The sequence below is a fragment of the Ambystoma mexicanum genome, chromosome 3q (assembly GCF_040938575.1).
Source record: "Ambystoma mexicanum isolate Mex_15411 chromosome 3q, UKY_AmexF1_1, whole genome shotgun sequence".
Lineage (NCBI taxonomy): Eukaryota > Metazoa > Chordata > Amphibia > Caudata > Ambystomatidae > Ambystoma > Ambystoma mexicanum.
The window spans coordinates 369,485,984-369,510,226 of record NC_090926.1 but is presented as its reverse complement, the minus strand read 5'-3'; the positions used below and the strand labels follow the sequence as shown (position 1 = coordinate 369,510,226).

General features: G+C 49.4%; 1 protein-coding gene across 1 annotated transcript in view; it reads left to right on the top strand.

Annotated features, from left to right (window-relative positions):
- G3BP1 (G3BP stress granule assembly factor 1) overlaps window positions 1-24,243 on the top strand; it is a 731,395-nt gene that overhangs the window by 438,734 nt on the left and 268,418 nt on the right. The window contains exon 8 of the mRNA XM_069653996.1: window positions 2,046-2,147. Within this exon, the coding sequence (XP_069510097.1) occupies window positions 2,046-2,147 (102 nt within the window). The remainder of the gene's footprint in view (window positions 1-2,045; window positions 2,148-24,243) is intronic.

Below are 24,243 nucleotides of genomic sequence, written 5' to 3'. Positions count from 1 at the left end.
ATGTCATTTCGTCAATGATGCAAATGTTGGTGCTTGCCGTATTCGATGTCTTGAGTGGGGTCAAATCCCTGTGGCGCCGCACAAGAACGCTATGTAAAGACGCCCTTAAAATATGTCGGTGTAGCCGTGCGTGTTACGTCACATACCAACAATTATGTGCCCTTTGCCGTTAGGCTAATAGAAAATATAAAGTTGGCACTTGACTTAAGTGTTGTAACGCTACATGCAAATCTATTAGCTGGATGAATTACCTGTAGCTTTAGTAAGCCCATAAGCCACGGAAAAATGAAAATTCAACAGAGTTCTTGTGTTGATTAGATTCTATGATACATATGCATCACAGTGGGTGGGTATAAGCATGACCTGTCTGAGAGCGGAAATGTTATTAGGTACATTAATGGATTTGGTCAAATCCAAATGATATTCCAATGGACGTCAAAGTACCAACAGTGAGACACTTTATATAGGTGAGATGGATAACCACGAGGTATATTTTCATCAAAGTTGTTAATTGTACGCGGGTGTAACATCTGTGTATTTCGTCTGAATAATTATTTGTAAGCATATCTTGCTTGGTTAGTTGCATGTGAGTTATGGTTTCACATATTGGTAGCGAAAATAACGTTAGCAATTACTTGCAATGAATATCCCTATTCAGTTCTTAAATGCACATTGCCCTGGTCAAATCAAATGTTAATAGAGATTGTGAGCGTAACGCACATATGTGGGAGTGGCTTGACAGTGTTAAATGAGTTGCATGTCTCGTATGGTTGGCGTGCATGCTTGTGATTCTGTCATCTGTTGATCAGACAGATAGTGTAAGCATCATTGTCATACGAATTGAGCAGCCTAACATGCCACTCTACAAATGGTCATCTTCATAATACAAAAAGTTAGTCATATGAAAACGTTCATCTCGTGGTCTGTGTTCAGACCGACTTGAGTGAAGCATAATAAGCAGCTACTTCAACAAAGGTAGCAGGCGCCCCTCTCTCGGAAGAACAAGTCATGATAACCTGTTCAGTGGTTGTTAACCACATTGAGAGTTCGCAGCCATCTGCTTTTTGCTCACTGTACCTTTCACAGATGGGAAATATCCATTTGCATATCAGTGGCTGCGAACTCTCAAGTGGTTAATAACCACTGAACAGGTTATCAGGCCTTGTTCTGTCGAGAGAGGGGCGCCCGCTACCTTTGCAAACTAAATTTCAAGGAACCTGGGATTGGTAACCCTAGGTCTCCTGGGGGCAACCAGAGGTGGTCTCCCTCTCACTGTGCTTTGAGAGGCATCAGCGTCACCTCACTGATGATCCCCAACATGGGTGAAACACGTGTATGGGGTTGCTGGTGGTACTCTCGTTCAGGTTGGAATTGCCATTGCATTTCGGTGCTGGACTGCCCCTGGGCAGGACAAAGACTGATATGCAAATGGATATTTCCCATCTGTGAAAGGCACAGTGAGTAAAAGCAGTGGCTGCGAACTCTCAAGTGGTTAACCACTGAACAGGTTATCAGGCCTTGTTCTGTCGAGAGAGGGGCGCCCGCTACCTTTGCAAAATGCATAATAAGCAGCTACACCTCAAAAAATGGAATTCCGCACTAACGCTACCAAATGTTTTTAATGGGCAAGGTTAAAATATTAAATGGCGAAATAGGCTTTTTGTGTTTAATGTTTTACAACATTAAAATCATTTGAAACGTTCAGGCGTTTTCATTCCCTCTCAATTTAATGAAGATGCAGAATATTTTATATTGCAAGTAACTTATTAAGCAGTCTCTTAATTAAGCAGGCATGCCATTGAAAATGGTGTATGGCTTTACCAATGGTTTTCCAATATGTTACACCTAGTGTTTTGTGTCAACAAATGGCATGGTTTGTGGAAATACCAAATTGTTATTGTTTCATACTTCCAGTTCCTGCAATGTAGCTGGGTTTGAAGTATAACAAATGCAAAGTCTAAATTGGTTTACTGTTCATGCATTGTAAGTGGCATATGGAATCAAGACTGTTTCTCAGTAACTGTTTGAAATTCATCCTATCGCAGGCATTCTCTTGGGCATCAGTAACCAGTAAGCACCTTCCACCCAGTGGTGCAGTACCAGTGTCTGGAATACCACCTCATGTTGTCAAGGTTCCAGCAGCTCAGGTGAGTCTTACATATGGGCATTAGTAGAAAAATGTATTGTTCATGTTACGCGATGTCTAGTATGTACCTTCTTGGATGTTTGCAACCTCTCACAGCTTGTCTCCTGGTGTTCAAGAAGACCAACCTGTCTTGTGTGTACCTGGCTTCCACCAAGTTCATTCATACACTCAATGGTCGCATGTCCGAGCAGTCTGGCTTCACTGGTAGAGGACTGGTACAAAGTACATCTAGTCAGAAAAGCGCACAATAAACTGAAGTCCAAACAGTATATTTGCTGAAAAATAAACTTCTACTCCTATGTCAAACGTCTACAGTTAAATAAGTACTTTAGAAATGGAACAGGGATATTATGAAACAACAAAAAAAGTCCAGTAAAGACCCAGCAATTCCTTTTAGTGTAACTTTGTAAGGCTTTTTAAAAGTGATAAAAGCAAGGGCTTATAAAATGCATTTTAAATCATTTTAAATTTAAAGTGTTAAAATGCTCCAAGTAATCTAAAAATGTCATGGCCCTAAAAGGAGCAAAGGTAAATGGGCAGTTTACAGGTCAGTGTTACTTGAGGGAAGTTTAGAAAAGTGTGACCATGGGTCTTATGAAGGATTTGTAGAACTGGCACTCTTGGAGGATTTTGAGGCCAACATAGTGGCTAAGTGAAGGATTGTCACACTTGGTGTAACCAAACTCACAAGGTAGCAAAGGCTGAGCAGTAAGGCAAACTTGGATCAGGGGCTTGTCTGTAAGTACAGTCAACGCAGATATCGAGTAATAAGAGTTCACATCCATGTCTAAACTAGGCTTTTTCTGGAGCTTGTGAATCTGCTTAAATTCACATGCTATGCATACTCAGACGTCTTGTAGTTAGCTTGGAGTATTGCATCTTTTTCTTTTTCAAATTTTAAAAACTGCATCAACAGGGGCATTATGTAACACTATCCCTATACTACATATACAGGGACCCACAATTAGTTGTCAATGTCCTCATTTTTGTTGTTTCCCCCGCCTTCGAATTGGCAGCAACTTGGAGATGAGACAGAACGGCGGCTACAGCATTGGTGTACAGTAGGGGGAGAATTTTACATATATAGTTGTGTATACATTCCTGTTATGAAAGTTTTCTTTTAGCAACTCTTCCTCCATTATTCCATGAACCCCGTTTGGAAAGATTTTCATAGAAATGGTAAATCTTCCTGACCTGGGTAAACCCCAGAACATTTTGCTCTGATACCTCTGTGTGGGAACCTTTTTCCACACTCAGAATATTTCACTATTTTATGGGTGTCATTTGTTTTGGTGCTCCATAGTGTCTTTTTAAAGTTATACTCTAAAAAACTTTTTGGCAATAAGTGCCTCTTGCTGGGTTGCCCTAGGGGCTCCACTTTTAACTTTCTATGGCTAACCTTGAGAGAACTAAAGTTCCCAAGGGTAGAAAGGATCTTCGGATCCCTTTTACATTTTGTTAGGTGAAACCAGCACACCCCACCTTATGTGGAGTGCTGGGGAGATGCAATTTATCCCCTTTCACGCTAAAACTGTAACAATTCGTACAGGAACATGCTTACCTTCAATGGTTGGTGGCAGTGATACCTTGTATCAATTTTGTGCACCTTTACTGCGGTCTATGTTCACAGCTGCATGAAAGGCACCTAAGGGTGCTCATTTTTACCAAAATGGCCCCTGTCTTATTTGATTTTTTTTTGCCATTTTACCGTTTCTTGTTCTTTCCTGTTGCTTCCCCTGACATTCAGGGTGGGAAATTCCTTGTGTTTTTTTATCTTTGACTGGAGTCCCCTAGACTCCCCACCCACACTCCAGTCTGTCGGTGAAGGCAGGAAGCGTTGGAGGAGTGAAACTCCCCAGCCCTTTGTCTTCCTCCTTGCCTGAATGGGGACAATTCACAGTTGGGGGGGGGGGGGGGTGGGGGGCTTGGGGGTAGGGCATGGGAGAGGGGAAGGCTGACTGTCCTGATTGTTGTAAAATTCAGGGAGAGAATGTGGAGGTTGTGCTGTAGTTCCTGTTAAATACTGCGAACCTGGAAGCTGAAAACAAGTCGACCGCTGGAATCTAAACCGAAGAGGATGATGGAGAAGCGACTGAAAAGATTTACAGTGACCGGAGAGCCTGCTGTGTAACTGGAGCCTGCTGTAGCCCTTCCTTCCATTCGACCTGGGGTCTCCGAAAACGACAACCATGAGCCAGAGCCTGGTGAAACCCGCTAGACTCAAGAAGACCTGCATTCGAAGGGATTGTGTCCTCCGACGTATTCCTTATCTTAGATAGAAATCCTTCAGCTTTGCTGGCCTCGGAAAATTTTTTCGCCAGAGGGCGCTGCGCGTCGATGATCGCCGAGTCGATGACCCTCGACGGCCTCCGTGCCGACGTCGACGTCATCCTGCCTATAAAGGCCGCGCGCAGCGTCCGTTGCTCAGTTCCGTTTTTCCGCGCTTCGTTGTGCCTCGGAACACCGTTGCTCAGTTCTCGTCAAGATAACGTATATAATAACTACTATTTACCTCGATATCGATGGCATCCTCCTCCGACCCGACGACCCCTCGGTCCGGTTTCAAAAAGTGCCGAGACTGCGGGAAGAAAATGTCGTTGACGGACCCTCACAGGGTCTGTTTGTGGTGTCTGGGAATCACGCACCAGAGTTCGGAGTGTGAGGAATGCCTTTCCATGACGGCGAAAGCCTTGAAGGAGCGTAGGGGGAAGCTCGAGAGAGGTAGGTCAACTTTAACTTCCTCGAAAGCTTCTTCGGTAGAGTCGAGACGTTCGTCTCCTCACCATAAAAAACACTCTCGATCTAGATCACGAAGTGGCTCCCACCACTCGTCGACATCGAGACACTCGAAGAAGAGACGTAGGAGATCCCCTTCGTCATCTTCGTCGAGTTCTCCTGAGAGAGTTCATTGCCCCACAAAACGCAGCTCGCAAGCTGAGTGGGAGGAATTCAGGAAAAAGATGCTAAGCGTCTTCGAGAAAGCGGCCTCGTCCCCCTCGAAGACAGCTGAGGGTGATACCCCGGGTAAAAAACCCAAAAAATCTAAACGCCGCGAGTCGCAGTACCCGGCGGAAAAGTCAACCCGAAAGCGCCTCGAGCCATCGGGAGATAAAGCATCATCGACGCCATCGTCGAAAACTCCTTCGAAACAGAGGTCGGCGCCATCGACGCCGTTGTCGAAGGATTCATCGGCGCATCAGTCGATCGAGTCGACGCCGACGTCGACGCCGATATCGACGCCGGTGAAGGAAAGAACCACGGCTACTCCACAGCCAACGGTTAGACAAAAGACCTCCGACTCGACGCCGAGAACGTCGACGTCGTTCTCGAGCAAGACTCCGATCCTTTCGAGTTCTTCGAGGCCTAGTACACATTTCTCGACGCTTTTCACGGCGCCTTCGAGTACTTTCACGTCGGTGTCGACGACATCGACGTTTTCAAGGCCTGTGATGATGGCTCCTTCTGCATTGGAAATGGGGTTTATACCATTCCAAAAACCAATGTATCCCCCTTTAACCTCGATTTTTGAGGAAAGGGAGGATTCAGACCAAGATATTGATTTACAGAGGACCACATCACCAGAGCCAGAGACTTTCGCCTCTGAGGAAGGAAGATTAAAAAATCTTCAGGATGCACTTCAGGAAGCTAGTGGCTTGGACACTTCTCCTGAAGCAGAATTTATCAAACAAGACCCAGGAGAACATGCGGAGACTCCATATAGAGCTCTGATGTCTAGAATCATAGAATTTATGGGTTGGTCTGCACCTTCTCCTGCCTTTCAGCAGGATGACCTCACTGACATACTGGACAAGGGCCCACAGGAGGATCCTGTGGTTCCATTTCACTCTGCTCTACAGAGAAGGATTTTGACAAACTGGGAAACGCCAGAAATTATCCCGGCAGTAAATAAAAAACTGTCAACAAAATACAGGGTGGCTAGTTCTGACCCTGAATATTTGTCAAAACACCCTACTCCTGAGAGCTTGGTTGTACAGGCTGCAACCTCATCAGGCAGCACATCTGCATACCCCACTGCTCCGCAGGATAGGGATGACAAAAAGTATGATGCCATGGCTAAGAAGGTTTTTTCTGCCTGTAGCATGGCGTTAAAGTCTATTAACGCGACCTGTACGCTCGCTAGGTTCAGCCACACCCTTTGGGAGTGCGCTTCATCAGCGGCTGACTGCCTCCAAGAAGGAGAGGAAAGGGACGCATTTTTAAACATCATCAGGGATGGTAAAGATGCGATGTGCGAGACCCTACAAACTGGCCTAGATTCTGCTGACAGTATCAGCAGGGCCATGGCGGCAAGTACCACAATCCGCAGGCATGCGTGGTTGAGGAAGTCTGGTTTTGCCTCTGACGTGCAGACCAGGCTTTTGAATATGCCCTTTGACGGTTCTACCCTCTTTGGAAAGAAGGCGGATGACAGTTTGGAGAAACTGCAAACGTCCAAGGCAGCAGCCAAGTCATTGGGAGCTGCTATCCGTCAGAATACCTTTCGTCCTTCGGGATCATCGTGGAGAGGACGGTCCTTTCGTTACTATTCCTCATATGGAAGGGGCAGGGGACGACCGGCTCAAAGAGGCCAAGGAAGATTTACCCGTGGTGGACGGGGTAGGGGAAAGAAAGCCGCACCCGCAGGAGCAGGAGCCACTTTACCTTCGGCAACTGCATCAGCCGCTTCAAAACCACTCTGAGGTCTCCCCTCACAGAACACCAGTAGGGGGCAGGTTAACTCACCATCTGACGGAATGGCAGGCTATTACGTCAGATGCTTGGGCTCTGGAGACAGTGGCCCAAGGTTACTGCCTACCCTTCCTACATATCCCTCAGAGTCATCCACCGGGGAACAACCCTTTGAAGCTTCCAGATCCGCTCCTCTTGCAGGAGGTTTTAGACCTGCTAGAGAAAGGTGCCATAGAACTGGTACCTGTAGCGGAAAGGAACAAGGGTTGGTACTCCCCCTACTTCATAATACCGAAGAAGGACGGAGGACTGAGACCCATCTTAGACTTACGGGAATTGAACAAATTCCTCCGAAAGGACAAGTTCAAGATGGTGACTCTCTCTCAGATCCTTCAGGCCCTCCAGCTTCAGGACTGGTTGGTATCTCTAGACCTCCAGGACGCTTATTTCCATGTGCCGATCCATCCCAGGCACAGGAGATACCTGAGGTTCGCAATTGGCAGCTCTCATTATCAATTTCGAGTTCTGCCATTTGGGCTAACCTCCGCCCCGAGGGTCTTTACCAAGCTAATGTCGGTTGTGGCTGCAAGTCTAAGGAGGGAAGGGATTCATGTCTACCCTTACCTAGACGATTGGTTGATCAGAGCTGTATCTTCGGAACAGGCTCAGAGACAACTAGATTATGTTTGCCACTTCCTTCACAAGCTGGGCTTCTCCCTCAATTTAAAGAAGTCACAGATGATACCATCACAGAGACTCCAATTCATTGGAGCAGTCCTGGACACTTCCCTGGGAAAAGCCTTGCCACCAGAGGTGAGGGCTCGAGATATTCTGCAGATGGTCATCAGATTTCAGAATGCCCAATATCTCCCAGCCTACGACTTTCTGAGGTTGCTAGGCCTCATGGCATCCTGCATATTCCTCGTGCCGGAGGCTCGCCTGAGAATGAGATCCCTCCAGTGGGCACTGAGAACTCAGTGGTCACAGTTCTCAGGAAGGATGACAGATCTCCTTCGGATCCCGGTCAAAGTAGCCCGAGACCTTCAGTGGTGGGCCTGTCGGGAGAACATCCTGAAAGGAGAAATGTTTTGGCAACCATGGCCGGAGATAACAGTAGTCACGGATGCCTCACTCACGGGGTGGGGAGCTCACGCCAACGACTTGACCATCAGCGGTCGTTGGTCTCCATCGGAGTCCAGACTACATATCAACCTGTTGGAGCTGAGAGCCATCAGACTAGCGCTGAAGGCTTTTCTGCCGTCTGTACGGGGAAGAAACGTCTTAATAATGACGGACAATACAGTGGCCATGCACTACCTCAACAAAAGAGGAGGCGTAGGCTCACTACCACTGTGCAGAGAGGCGATGCAGCTCTGGTTTTGGGCAATTCAGGAAGGAATCTCTCTATCGGCAATTCACCTAGCCGGAGAGAAGAACTTGACAGCGGACGCTCTGAGCAGGCAGAGCACAGTCTCTCACGAGTGGGAGATAGCTCAGGAAGTCCTTCAAGAGATCTTCGCCCTTTGGGGAACCCCTCAAGTGGATCTGTTCGCCACCAGTATCAACAGGAAGTGCGACAGATTTTGCTCAAGGGAATTTCCCCCGAGAGGAGCTCTAGGAGATGCGTTCGTAGTGGACTGGGAGTTCCCACTTCTGTACGCGTTCCCTCCGGTCCCTGTCATTCCTCAAATGATCAGGAGGTTGAGAAGGTTTCGGAAGACCATGATCCTAATTGCCCCGGATTGGGCCAGGAGAACGTGGTACCCGGACCTTCTAGACATGTCCATCTGCCCTCCAATTCGACTGCCATACAGAGAGGATCTTCTCTCGCAGAAGGAAGGTCAGGTTCTCCATCCAGCCATCAAGACCCTCAACCTTCACGCTTGGTGTCTGAAAGGTTGAGGTACAAGGATTGGGACCTTCCGGATGATGTTATGGAGGTGTTGCTTTCGGCCAGAAGGCCGGCAACTAAAACTCTATACCGCTGCCGTTGGAACAAATTTTGCAGCTGGTGCAGAGAAAAGAATATTGAACCCTTTTCTTGTGGTACACCTATGGTGTTGTCATTCTTACTTTACCTGGCTAATTCAGGCCTACAGGTTGGCACAATTAAGGGCTATCTCGCAGCGCTATCAATCTTTAAGCGCACTGCAGAGGAGCCTTCATACTTCAAAATTCCATTGGTAATACAATACCTAAAAGGATTAACTAATGTTTATCCCCCGAAACCTTTTCAAGTTCCCTTATGGGATTTAAACCTAATTTTAAACTTCCTAAAGGGTGCCCCTTTTGAACCACTACACTCTTGTTCATTGAAGCTTCTCACCCTCAAAACTGTTTTGCTAATAGCATTGACATCTGCTAGAAGGGTTAGCGAGTTGCAAGCCTTATCGTGTAAACCTCCACATACAATCTTTTACAAGGACAAAGTTGTTCTTCAGGTGAAGCCTAACTTCCTCCCGAAGGTAGTCTCGGAGTTTCACATCACTCAGAAGATTATATTACCTTCTTTCTACCCTCCTCCTCATCCGGGGAAGGAGGAAGAGAGACTGCACAGGCTGGACCCTAAGCGAGCCTTGAGCTTCTATATCAGCAGATTGGCTAAGATCAGACAAGCAGACCAACTCTTTGTAGGTTATGCAGGACATAAGTTGGGCCTTCCAATAACAAAACAAACCATCTCCAGATGGATTATTTTAGCCATTCTGGAGTGCTACAAATTGGCAGGAAAGGAGCCTCCTCAAAATCTAAGGGCTCATTCTACCAGGGGTATCGCAACATCCTCAGCCCTTCAAAGAGGGGTGCCAATTCGAGATATATGTGCGGCTGCCACATGGTCGTCCGCACATACATTTACCAAATTCTATAGCCTGGATTCCTCCTCTAGTCAAGAAACTAGATTCGGCAAGGCTGTGTTACACTCTGTCCATTCTGGAAGGGTAACATAACTTTTATTACTCCCGCCTCCAGTCACAATACCACTGCTATGGGAGTCTATCTAAGATAAGGAATACGTCGGAGGACACAATCCCTTCGAAGAACTAGTTACTCTTACCTTGTAACGTTCTTTCGATGGGATGTTCCTCCGACGTATTCCTTATCGACCCTCCCATCCATCCCCGCAGTATGACTTCCTGTGGGTTTGCAGCCTATGCTCCTTCAAGGTGATTAGTCTAATCCAAAAACATTACTGGGGACTACAAAACGGAACTGAGCAACGGACGCTGCGCGCGGCCTTTATAGGCAGGATGACGTCGACGTCGGCACGGAGGCCGTCGAGGGTCATCGACTCGGCGATCATCGACGCGCAGCGCCCTCTGGCGAAAAAATTTTCCGAGGCCAGCAAAGCTGAAGGATTTCTATCTAAGATAAGGAATACGTCGGAGGAACATCCCATCGAAAGAACGTTACAAGGTAAGAGTAACTAGTTCTTTTGTGCCACCCCATGCGTTGCGACCTTGCGTTGCTGCAATAACATGGGACCTCGAGCCACTGTGTGGTGCAGTCTTCCGAATCTCGCTGAAACTTGCATCATCCTGGATCTCCAGAGACACGAATAGTCCAAAAAGTCCCCTCACCAGAGGGCTGGACCTTTGTAGCAACAAGAATTCAAACGCAATTTTTTTTTTGTCTAATGTGCTCCTTAAAAAGGCGCCAAATCCGCAGAACCACATTCAGCCACAAGGAAAACTTGCCTAGAGCATTCTCCATTGGTCCCTGCTGCAAAGTTCCTTCTGAGGTCTTGTTTTCAGTCACCACGAAAAGGAATCCACTGGCTGCAGATATTGAAGTCCTGCTGCAAAATCCTCAATGCTGAGCTACTCTGTTGACTTGGGTATGTTAAGTCTGTTAGGATTTGTGTAGCTGTGGGGTGTTTTCTGTGATTGGGGGGCCTCTCATCAAGTGCACCCAGCCCCACTGCTAGAATCCTTCTAGGGTGTCTTCTGCGAGGTTCCATGTGTTCATATCCCTGCAAAAATATCGCCATATTTTCGAAGCGATATTAATGCATGGAACCTGCGGGGGGCGCCCCCGCTCCCAAAAACCCCCAAAATGATCCCCCCCAAAAATCTCACCTATGGCCGTTCCAGACGACCATATATGCAGCAATATTTTTGGTGGGGATAATATGTAGTGATGCCTTCTGCAAAGCCCCTGGACACTCTTCTAACTCTAGAAGTAAAGTACTCACCAGTTTGCTCAGTCTTCCTGAGGAACCCTGACTTTTGCTACATAAGAACCTATTCTGACACTGTCGGTTTGTCACTAGTCCCTAGTGACCCCCCCCCCCCCCCTTCTGCCACTGAGAACACTCATGCTCCAAGAATAAGGGTTAAGACTTTTTAGGGATTGGGACTTTTGCCTAGAAAATAAGTGTTTAAAAGGTACTTACTTGTAAAGAGTTGGTTGGTAACTGTAACTCTAAGAGTGAACAGTTACGAAAGTTTTTAACTTGAATGTGTGATGCATTATTCCCAAATGTATGTTTTACATCTTTCTTTCCTTAGAAACCGTTTAGCCATTCTAATAGAAAGTAGATGTGAGAGTATATTACTCACCTGTGATTAGGTTGTGCCTCTTCCCAAAAGTAATGTGTTGGTTTCACCAGATTATTCCTGTTAGGATAATTGTAGGAGTGTCCCCGAACTGGGTCTTGCTTCCCCTGACTTGCTGTTAGCCGGTACAGAATAAGTCTGTATTAGGTTGTTACCTACCTAGAATAACTTTATTTAGTAATGCGTAACATTGGGTTTTGCTTTACTTGTACTGTTATAGACTGACATAAGTGTTTGTGGTTCAAACTGTCCCTCATAAATCACCCATAAGTTACTTGTATAGCTGGGAAAGATCTAACCTGGACTCCATTGTGAGATTAAAAAAAGTATATGGGTTTTACTTAACTTGAGTTAGCTGTATGCCACCCCAAAAATAAGTTACAAGAGTTCCTGCTTGTCTCAATCTGTGTTTCACTGATCTCAAAAGCACCTGTAATTGAATATTACATCCTTAGGTTTTACTCACCTAGTATAACTGTGATTAATCACAAAAGTAATTATAGGTTTTTACTGTACCTGGAATAAGTGTTCCACTATAAAGTATATTGTCCAGTTGAATGATTGTGATTTGTACGTAATGTCGCTGTACAACTGGTAGGGTCTACTGCCCTTGCATTACTGAATGTAGTTGTGAAAGTAACGATTGGTTTTCATGTCCCAAGAATAGGTGTGACCTATACTGAATGTGTATGAAAAGGTTTTGACTTCCCTAGAACTACTGTTGGGTGTTCCAAATAAGGTTTCTACTTGTCTGCATACCTTCTAGTATAGTGTTGTTTTTACAATTGTTTACATTTAAGGTGCGATAGTCCTTATTCACCCCTAGATTTATCAGGGCCTACCTGTATTTAAATAAAGATTTTTTTTACATACATAGTGTTTCTTTGGATTATTTGTATTACACTTTCATTTGTACTGATTCTACAGTCCTCTCTCCCTCCTAAGATTAGCCTAGCTGCTTCGTGTACGCTACCATGAACTCATGTGGTACAGCCTTATACTAAGATTGGAGTCTTGTACTGCCTCAGTTGAATGGTTTTACTAGGCCTTTAGTTGGACTTCAGAAAAACTGTCCTAACAGCCCCGAATGTTTTGCTTTTGATTTTTACCATGTCCTGACTTCTTACAGTGAAATGAAGCCTTCAGCTTCACTTCAGTAGGCTTTTGCTTGCATATTATGGGAGAACTGACTAGTCCTTCAGGCTGTCGGTACTAGGAAACGGCTACCCTTGCCTTTTGAGTTTGCCTTTTTAGGTAACTTTTTAACATTGCACAATGCATCTTCCAATACAGGGGAGTGGGGATTGTTTTGTAATACCCTAGACTACACTCAAAGGGATGTTTTGGTTACCTAAATTGTGCCTAAGGACAACCTGGTAGCAGCAGTTGCATTTTTATACTTTTTACTGTTCCTTTTGTTAGCCTTACTGTATTTGGCTACTAACAGTGGCTACTGTTCCAACCCAGCCGTGCCATGAGGACTTTAGTGTGTTCCTTGACCATCTTGTTCTTTGGCCTTCTTTCTGCATTCTCAGGAATTTCCTCTATGGTCATGGACTTGCCCGGGAAAGCCTTGCTTTTCACAGGGTAGTGCGCATACAACTTGTGTGGGGACCTAGGAAGTGGGTTGGGACTGTCGAGTCCCAATCCCCATACTGACACGTGTGTCTAGTGTGCATGCTTGAGTCAGACCCATAGTCGTCCCGGTTAGCACCACTGCTGAGGTGCACGTGTGGGTCAGAACTTGCCATTGGAGGGCTGATCTGATCACTCGCCTACTTTTGGATAAGAGGTGTCCTGCAGCCATTCCAACAGATCTTAAGAGGAACCAAGTATCCTGTCGTAGCTGGGACTGTGGAAGACCCATGGATGATCACTGAAGAGGCTTCAAACCAATTATTGCTGCAGTCCCAGTGGACCCCTGTCTGGCTACTGACCAAAGACCCTTGTCAGTGCTTCAACTATCTGGACCGGTGGGAACAGGTCCTGGCGTCTTCTGGTATCCCAGCAAGTTAGAGCCTTCAAAGGTTTCTCTGGACCGTCCAATGAGCTGATAAGCTCCAGTTATGGGCTTCCGCAGTAGAAGTGCCCGTTGGGTATGATTTTTATCTTTATGATCAATAGTCCTGACCTGTGTCAATCCAAGAACCTTTTGCTTGTACTTGGTAATTATTTTACCTTGTCCCTAGGTGAGTGATAATCGTTTTTCCCCTCTCATCTAGTCTTTTTCTCTTTTTATGGGTAACCTTTTTATGTCTCTCCATAGTGTATGCTTGGAGTTGGTTTCCTTTAACTTTGCACTGACTAATGTACTATGGTAGCGCACTGCATTTTAAATGCAGTGGCTTCTTTTTAATTCTATTTCTTGGGTGAACTACTGTTTACAAGAAATGAAGTGGGATACACATCCCTCTTTCATTGATATAATTGAGCCAGCACAACTCACCCTATGTGGGGTGCTGGGGGGGGGGGGGATACAATGTATCCCCTTTCTTCTCCAGCATGGGGTCTGGCATGGATTTGCATGCTCATGAATATTTCTCGTCATCAGGCCAGGACTCCTCAGTAAAGAAAAAATCAGTTTAATTTTAATTTCTGGACTCTTTCTCCTAACAACTAATCACTGAGCTCTGGGTCATACTGCTCCCAGCCAATGACTGCTCTCTACCTAAGGCCCTCCTCTGGCAGTAATCTTCAGATTTTTATCTCACGTTCAAATGTTGGGAGTCCTTGTGTTTAGCTCTCGACCTTTTACTGCGCATTTCCCTTTTTTGGAAGAGTGTTACTATTTTTTTTTGTTGTTCAATTGAGCCTTGTGCTCCATCGATCAACCTTCCGATTAACGGGGACCCGTTTTTCGGATTCTTCAGTGCCCCTCAAGGACGAATTTCGTTGAGCTTCTTCGTGGAGGCTTCCAGAAGATTCTTCAGGCCTACGCTTCATGGACCATGTCGGAGGAGAAAGATTCAACCCCCCCCTTTTCAAGCTTTGTTCCGACTGCGACTTACGGAATGTCTTCTCGGATGACAAACATTCCCAGTGCCTTTACTGCCTGTACCCGACGCACAAGGAGGAAGATTGTACTTCTTGCCAGGAGATGCCGGCTCACAAGTTGAAGGATCGGCATAGGCGGCTGAAAGAGTGGCTACAGGTCAAGGCCCCTGCTCTGGGTGGGTCCCAGGAGCATGCCTCTCCCGGCTCCAAGAAAGCTGAGCGGGCTTCTAAGACCTTTTGAGGGCACCCCTCTCGTGCGGGGTCCAACAGAAGGCTAAGCACAGCGAGTCCACTGCCTCCAGAAGATGCCAGTCATCTTCCCGAGACCGTCCCCTTTGGACGCGAAGAAGGGGAGGGAGGCGCGCTGGTCCTCCATGGCACAGATATCTCCTCAGATGAGCTCATCTACCTTCAAACCATCCAGGAGGACGACCACGTTGGGAACGGCCCTACGACGAGCGTGCCGATGAAGGTGAGGATACCGACTTAGAAGAGCAGCAAGACAAGGGCCTGAGCACACTGCCGGCGCCCCAGCTGCCTATTCCGCCTCAGCTGCTGCCCAGAGATCTCTCGGACATTCTCTCTGCATTGCATACTCTGGTCTGAGATACAGACCAGGATGTCTGTCTTGCCGGCTGTCCAGCCTGCAGCAATAGCGGACCCTTTGGCGACGAAAGGAACGACCGGCCAAGAAGAGGAAGATGCACCCGAGGGATGAGACGGACCCCGACACAGCGATGACTGGCACGGATGGTGGGATGGGGAACCTCACGTCGCCTCCTCCGAGATACTCCCCGCCGGAAAAGATAGGCTAGTTTCACTCAATCTCCGGAGCTTCTGAACGATTCCAGCTCCCTCCAGAGGAGAAGGAGGGTTGCTTTTACCAGTGAGGTGAAGAGAAAGACCATCCCCCTCAGTCCCACTCATGGATATTTGGCCCAAAGGCTTGTACCTCATGAAGAACCATTCTACGGCCCCGGCGAAGAGGGATTGCCTTGAGGTACAGGGTGCTGGACTCTGCGCCCAAGTGCTTGCAGTACCAACTGTCGCAGGACTCTGGTATCGGCTGCAACCAAGAAGTCGTCTGGTGCTTCTTACTCGGCAGCGTCTACCCCTCCGGACAGCGTGGGGAAGAAATTTAGATGCCATTGGACGGGTTATCTACTCTTCGGCCTCTACCATCAAGGCCACCAACGCCCGCTCCATTGTAGCGCGCTACAACCGAGATCTATGATTCAAGATCGCTCCCATCCTGGACTTCCTCCCTGACAAGAGGTCGGTAGCGTTGGATATTCTGCAGGAAGGCGAGGTGGCATCGGACCATGCCATCACGGTGGCCACGTAAAACGCTGATGCGGGGTTCCGCCAGAAGAGTTTGCCTTCGTTGTGGCTGGCTCATGGCCGCCAAATTTCATCAGGACTTTCAGACAAGGGTTTTGGACATGCCCTTTGACGGAGACAATCTCTTCGGGAAGGCTGTAGATGAGTATCTACAGGCCATCAAGACGGACACAGACGGCCGTCCTTTTGTCCCTCATGAGGCAAGTCCTAAGGATCTTCCAAAGGTTTCGGTTGGAGCTCATCTTCCTACCACCAGCCCTCCTGCTCCTCAGCCCAGGAAACCAACAGGGGCATTTCCAAGGCTTTTGGAGGAGGACGTTGTTGCTAGGGACCCAAGGGCGGCCCTTCATCCAAGCAGGATTGAACCTACCTTCAGGGGGCCCCATCCCATCCATGCACCCTGATTGGAGGCTGGCTGGAAGACCATCTCCACTGACCTTTGGGTGCTTGACGCTCTCGCACACACCCTGAAATTTCAACTGAAGTGTGCCCAAATACCACCTATGGCCCGACAGGAAAACCACATCCCTCAGCTGCTGCTGGAGGTGCGGGACATGCTAAAGAAAGGCTGATGGAGCTTGTCCCAAAGTAGCTCAGGGGCTCTGGAGTGTTCTCAAGGTACTTCCTCATGAAAAAGACTACCAGGGGCTGGAGGCCTATCCTCGACTAAACAAATACATCAATGGTCACTCTTCAGCACGTGCTCGGACAGCTCAACGAGGGAGACTTTGTCGTCGCTGGACTTGGAGGATGAGTACTTGGACATCCATATTCACAAGGGACACCAAGGTTCTGCTCTTTGTTGTTCTGGCGAAGCATTACCAATTCAAGGCCCTTCCCTTCGGACTAAAGTCTGCCCCAAGGGGTTTCACCTAGTCCCTGGCGGCGCATCTGCGACTACAAGGGATACACATCTACCCTTACTTGGCACGACTGGCTCATCCGCCAGAGACCACACAGTGAGGACAGTCCGCCTACTGGCGGTTCCGGAGTTCTCGGACTATGCAAAGTCCTGCTTGACTCCATCGCAGGACCTGCTGTTTCTGGGATCCTGACTAGAGGCCATCTTGGGCAAGGTGCAACGGCTGTTAGCACTGAAGATCGCCACAGTGAGGACGATTAAGTGTCTGCTCGGCATGATGTCGTAATGCATCGCTCATCTGACTCTGCAGGCTATGGATGCGTCCATTACAGGAATTCCTCGACAGCCGTTGGATACAAGTGTCAGGAAGCTTCCAGGGCAAGATCATGCTCGACGAGGGCTTCTGTCGAGCAATAAGGTGGTGGGGAGTGCGCTCCAATCTGTCCGGAGGCGTGGATTTCCAGACCCCACCCCACCAGGAGACTGTCACGATGGACGCCTCCCTGGAAGGATGGGGAGCTCACGCTCACACAGAAGTCTTCACACCAGAGGCCTGTGGCTGCCGGAGGAGGAGAAGTTGCACATAAACGTGCTGGAGCTTCGGGCAGTGTTTTGGGCCCTCAAGTCTTTCCTTCCGTCCCTCAAGGGCAAGGTGGTGCGGGTCTTCACATACAATACGGGCGCTTTGACATCAAAACAGGATTGAACCGGCCGTGGCGTCGGCTGGCGAGCTTAATCGGTGTGTGGAAGACCATATCCACCGACTGTTGGGTGCTAGATGCTCTCGCCCATATTCACTACGTAGATTTCCAACGGAAGTGTCCCATATACCACCAGGGGCGGTCAGGAAAACCACATCCCTCAGCATGTTAAAAAAAAGGGTGCGATAGAGCTCGTTCCAAAGAGGCTCCGGAGTGTACTCTCGTTACTTCCTTGTCAAAAAGACGACCGGTGGTTGGAGGCCTATACTGGACCTCCGCCGTCTGAACAAGTACATCAAGTATCAAGTTTCGGATGGTGACTCTTCAGCACGTGCTAGGACAGCTGGAAGAGGGGGATTTTCCATTGTTGCTGGACTTGGAAGATGCTCATCACATCCCCATACACAAGGGCAACCGCAAGTTCCTGCGCTTCGTGGTTCAAGGGCAACATTACCAGTTCAAGGCCCTTCCCCTTCGGATTAAAGTCTGTGCCAAGAGTCTTCAGCTGTGCCTATGAGGGATCCACGTGTACCCTTGCCTGGACGACTGGCTCATCCGGGCAAGCTCAAAGGACATTGCCGTCAAACATAAGCCGAGGACCCTCCAACTCCTGAACGACCTGGGGGGTTATCAGTGAACTATGCAAAGTCCTGCTTGATTCCATGGTAGGAAGTGCGTTTTCTGGGGTCCCGTCTCAACAGTGTCGTGCCTGGCATCTCCGGAGGAGAGGATAGCCGACATCTTGGGCAAAGCGCAACGGCTGTTTGCCCTGAAGATGGCAAGGGTGAGGTCCATCAAAACCCTGCTCGGCATGTCATGCATATACCTCATTCGGCTGTGCAGGCTTCGGATGCGTTCACTGCAAGAGTTCGTAGACGCCTGTTGGATACAAGTGTCGGGAAGCTTTGAGGACAGGATCACCCTCAGAGTTTCCGTTGAACGATGTGGTGGGGAGTGCATCTGTCCGTAGGCGTGGATTTCCAGACCCCACCTTATCAGTAGACTGTCACGACGGACGCCTCCCTGGAAGGATGGGGAGCGCACATTGGGAAATCTTCATGCAAGAGGCATGTGGCTACCGGAGGAGAAGACGTTGCACATCAACGTGTTGGAGCTGTGGGCAGTGTTTTCGCCCCTCAGGTCCTTCCATCCCTCAAGAGCAAGGGGGTACGTGTCTTCACAGACAACACCACCATGATGTTCTACATCAGGAAGCAGGGGGGGGGGGGGCAGATCCCCGGTGCTCTCCAAAGAGGCGCAGGACCTTTGGCACTGGCCCATAACCCAGGGATGTTCCTCATCCCGTTTCATCTGGCAGGAGTGAAGAACACAGTTGCCGACTCTCTCAGCATGGAGCTGCACTCTTTCCACGAGTGGGCACTTCGGCAGGACCAAGTGGGTCACCTGTTCCACAGATGGGCAATCCCCAGATCGATCTGTTTGCGATGGCGACGAACACCAAGTGCCAGGTTCACCAGCAGGTTTCCCCAGCCAGGGAGCATGTGGGACACATTCTTTATCCCCTGGGATGGCCTGTTTCTGTATGCGTTCCCACCGTTGCTGTTGCTTCTTCGACTTCTCAATCAACTCCGTCTTGGTGCAGGATGATACTAGTTGCACCGGCATGGCCGAGACGGATATGGTACCCGGACCTTCTGGACATGTCGGCGTTGCCTCCAGTCAAGCTTCCAGCGGTCGCAGATCTTCTCGCCAGGGAAGGAGGCGCAATTCTGCCCCACGACCCAGGATTGCTGAACCTGAAGGCCTGGCTCCTGCAACGCTAGAGTTTGGGGGCTACGATCTCCCAGCAGATTTTAAGGCGGTGCTTGCCAAGGCCACAGCGTCGTCGACTCCCAAATGCTATGGGCACAAGTGGAAGAGGTTTGCAGTTTGGTGGCGTACTCAGATTGACCCTCTACAAGTCACTGCTCTGCAGGTGCTTCCGTATTTGTTGTCGTTGGCCAAAGCTCAAAGTTCATTTGGCAGCTTTCTCCCGCTACACGAGATCTCCTGGACGATCATCCTTATGGTCTCATCGATTGATCAAGGAGCCGTTAAAAGACTATTTTGCTTGTGCCTGCCCCTGAAGGCTCTGGCCCCGGCATGGGAGCTCAATGTGGTGCTGACTAGGCTCATGCGTCCTCCGTTCGAGCCTATGCATTCGGCGTCACTGACATTTTTGTCGTGGAAAACAGCTTTTCTTGTGGCCATCACCGCCGCATGACGAGTGGGAAGGTCCAGGCCCTCTTGTAAACCACCTTATTTGACATTCCACGATGGTAGTGCTACAGACGCACCCCTACTTCATGCCCAAGGTGCTGTCGGACTTTCATCTAAATGAGCCCTTGGTGTTACCTGTATTCTTTCCGACGCCTTTGTTGCTGGCTGAGAGGACTTTGCACCCGCTGAAGTTCTATGTAGACTGCACAAAGAGTTTTCGGAAGACGTCAACTTTTTGCGAACTTTGGCCCTGTTAACCATGGGAAAGCCCTTTTCAAGGGTTCCATTTCCAGGTGGCTCTCCGGCTGCATCACCCATTGTCACTGTTAGGCAAACCGACCGTTGCCTGGCCGTCGGAGCATTCAACAGAGCGATCGCTGCAACTACAGCATTCATGTCTAGTGTGCCACTGCTGGACATCTGCATGGCTGCTACGTGGAGGTCGATGCACACTTTCACAAAGTTCTACTGCGATTGACCGAAAAAATAAAGCAAAACTCTTAGAAAAATCGCAAAAAGCAGTAAAAGCTCGAGCTATAGCATGAGGACTCCCAACACTTGAACGTGCGGTAAAAATCTGAAGATGGCTGCCAGAGGAGAGGCTTGGGTGGAGGGCAGTCTTTGGCTGGGGGGGGGCAGTATGACCAAGAGACCAGTGATTGGTTGTTAGGAGAAAGAAAGTTCAGAACTGAAACTGATTTTTTTCTTTACCGAGGATTCCCAGCCGGACGACGGGGAATATTCATGACCATGTCAATCCATGCCAGTCCCATGCTGGAGAACAAAAGTTACAGGTAAGTAACTTATTCCTTCCTTCCACTCGACCGGTAGCAGCTCCTTTGCAGGACTTCTGCAGATCCCCAGCAAGACTGGGTTCTTTTATGACAGCAGCAGAGGTTAGTCGCCAGGCCCGTTTCAGACTGGTCACTGGTCTCCTCACAGGTCTCACAGCTGGTCAGAAGTCTTGGCTCCTTCAGGTTTCTCCAGGATCTCTCGAGTGGGTGTAGGGGTCCTCTTATCCCAAAAGCAAGTTAAGAGCAGAAACTCCCACTAGCCAATAGTAGAACTAGGCCACACACACCCCAACAGTGGCCCAATCAGGAACACTGGGGGGAACACTTGTGCATAACACTCAGACATAGTGAAACCAGTTTTGTGCATTGGGACCAGCCCACATCCTGCCAGTAAACACACCTAGCCTTCCAGTAGTACGCCAAAAGCCTCTACTTTCCTGGGCACTGAAAGTCCATAAAATGATTTTCCTGGCCTTATGTGCCAGGACAAAGGCTAAAAGACCAGATGGCCAAAGGACAAGCGAAAAACCTTGTCCATGGCCATGTTTACTCATTAGCCACAGTTAATAGCCAAACGCGGTGAAGCTCAAATGAAAGGCACCAAAAAATGGTAAAAAGTCACTGCTTCCCCCAGCTTGTCCATTTAGCACACCTAGAGTAACCAAAAATTCTCCAGCATGGTGTCTGGCATGGATTCACTTGCTCATGAATATTCCCTGTCAGGACAGGAATCCTCTGTAAAAGAAAAAAGCTTCACTTTCACTTACAAACCGTATTTCTCCTCTAAACCAATTACTGTCCTCTGGGTCATACTGCCCCCAGCCAATGAGTCTTCACCCTAAGCCCCTCCTCTGGCAGCCATCTTCAGATTTTTACTGTACGCTTCATTGGTGGGGGCAGAGGGGGGGTCCTCTAGTTGTGCTCAGTGAGATGCTTCTTAGTTTTTTCATTTTCTAACCGAAAAAGTAATTTTTGTTCCGAAAGAGCGTGTGTGCTCTTCTCTCCATCTGCCGACGGCGGGGACCAGTTTGTGAATTTCAGCGCCCCTCAAGGGCAAAGATCTTCAAAGTTTTCTTCGAAGTTTCCAGAACGCCATCAGGCTTGCTCTGCACCTCCAAGGTTCCTCTTCTGGCTCTGCACCAAGTGCAGGCTACGAAACGTGTTTGTGGAGGACAAGCACCGCCAGTGCCGCTGTCTTCACCCAGACTAAAAGGCAGGAGAATGCGAGATCTGCCTCGGCTTCTCCCAGAAGATGACGAAGGATTGACACAGTAGACTGGCAGCGTTTTTGCATGCCAAGGCCTCTGCCCCATGCTCCGAGCAGGGTCATTCCTCACCCAGTACCGGCCGGTCCGAGGAGCTGGCTTTCAAGTCCATTGAGGCTGCCTCACCTGTGGGTGTTCAAGACAAGGCAATGCACTGCAAGTCAAGTTCCACAGGGGGCGCTGCGCAAGTGGATCACGCATTGGGCAGGGCACGCTCAACATCACCATCAGCCTCCTTCACCAGCCAATGGTCTAGCTCTAAGAGGAAGTCGCCCAACCTGGCTATTCTGCGGGAGAGGCCCGATAAACCAGGGACAGAGAAGGCGGCCGGACTGCCCAAGAAGGCCCAGTCTGCTCTGGAGAGGTCTTCATCGATGATAGAACTGGTGGGGTCTGCTCTCATGGGGGCACAGGGGGCTGACCCCTTAACAGTAGCCCCACACCTCAGGTGGTGTCCCTACCTCTGAGGAGCAAAACCACATCAGTGACTTTGACAAAGTCTGCCGGATCGCCTGAGAAAAGAATGCTATCGCGGAGCCTGGGTCCGACCCCTCGGGATGTGAAAAGGGTGGGGGGGGGGTGCAAGGAGGCCCCTGGCTCCACCCTGAGCGTGCCATGGAAGTTTCGTCCACAGACGACGAGGCCCTGGTGGCCTCACACACGGTCCACATGGACAACCAAGGCAAGGGCGGGGCCTAGTGCTCCGATCATGCCAGCTCAGATGTGACATATATCACTGGACATCCTTTTGACCCTTCATAAATCCAGAAGAGGTTGCCGCAAGGCTCGGTTCCTACAGGCCCTCAGCCTGCCGATCAGCCTCCGGCGAAGAGGAAGCATCATCCCCATTTCAGCCTCCACATCCGTGGCTGGCACTTGCGCCTTCCACCCTCCTCCGCCATCACCACCTACACCATTCCCCCCCCCACTCCTCTGGTGGACACAGGGACGGATACGGCGACGGCGGACAACCATTGTCGTACCAGGAGGGTCTCTATGGCCGAGGGCATCCCCACCGAATGAGGTCGGCCCGTTCCATTCTATGGTCGCAAAAGCCTCAACTTTTCCAGCTTCCGCCCTAGGAAACCAAGAATGAGGGTTTCCTGTACCAGAGGCGCAAAGCCAAGAGGAACACCATTATGGTGGTGCCCCTTCTGGACGATGTGTTGGGGGCAGGGGGGTGAGCTGGCCCCCTTGAGGAACCCTTGCACGGCACCAGCCAAGCGGGATAGGTTGAAGTACCGGGTACCATCGCTAGACTTTGGTTTCGGCTGCCGCAAGGAAATGGCCCGCGAACCCTTCCCCATTGTCCTCGGTCCCCCTGGACTGCGAGGGGAATTAGATGGACGGCATGTGAAGGAAGGTAATTTACACCGCGGCATCCACCATCAAGGCGACCAACACACTGGCAATCCTAGCCAGGCACGACAGGGAAGCTGTGGCTCAAGCTGGGCCTGATTCTGGATCACCTCCCTGACAAGAGGATGGGGGTGATCACCCTCGAGAGGTTTCTTCGACCACACCATCACAGTGGCACTGGACATCACCGACACAGGGTTCCGGCAGATGAGGGGGTGGAGGGGGGAACAGTGTCTACCTTCGTCATCTAGGCTGGCTGAAGGCCGTGAATTTCCACCAGGAGGTCCAGACGAGGGTATTGGAAATGCCATTCAATGGAGATAACCTCTTTGGGAAGGACGAGTCACTACAGGCCATCATAGTGGATATGGTGACGGCCCGTTCCCTGGGCACGCTCCTGTAGTACAGCTCTTGCTTTCTTTCCTCCAGGGGATTGTCAAGATTGTCGAAAGTGTTCTCCTCGTCCTACCGCCAGTCCTCCAGGTCCACGACCCAGGAAGCCTACAGAGGCTGTTACCACACTTACGGTGGAGGTCAGCACCGCAGTCTTGCAAGGCAGGATGCCAGCACCAAAAGCAAGCTTGAACCGGCCAGGACCTTGGGTCCCCACCCATGCACCCCGCTGGGAGGCAGGGTGGCAGGATTCGTCAGCGAGGAGGAGATGACAGACCGATGGGTGCTGGACCCATTCTGGACCTGTAGCGTCTGAACAGGTACCTAGAGTCCCAAAAATTCTGGATAGTCAAGTTACAGCACGTACTCTGCCAACTGGAAGGAGACTTGTTTGTGTTGCTGGATGTAGAGGATGCATACTTCCACGTACCCATTCACAAGAAGCACCGAAAGTTGCTACGCTTTGTAGTGCAGGGACGGCACTACCAGTTCAAAGCCGCCCCCTTTCGGCCTGATGTCGGCCTCCATGGTGTTCACGAAAGGCCTGGCAATGGTGGCGGTCCATCTGCGACTTCGAAGGATACACGTGTACTGGCCTGTGGCTGCCTGAGGAAATATCCTGGAGCTGCTGGCAGTGTTCTGTGCCCTCAAGTTATTCCATCTGTCTCGAAGGGCATATCGGTGAGGATCTTCACGGGCAACACCACCACAATGTTCTACATATGGAAGCACGGAGGCACTCGGTCGCAAGTGCTCTCCAAAGAGGCGCAGGACTTGTGGCACTGGGCCGTCGGACAAAGGATGTTCCTCTTCACCTGGCGGGAGTCAAGAACATCATCGCAGACTCCCTCGGCAGGGAATTGCGCTCCTGCCACGAGTGGGAGCTTCATCAAGTGGGGCAGGACCCAGATTGTTCTGTTTCT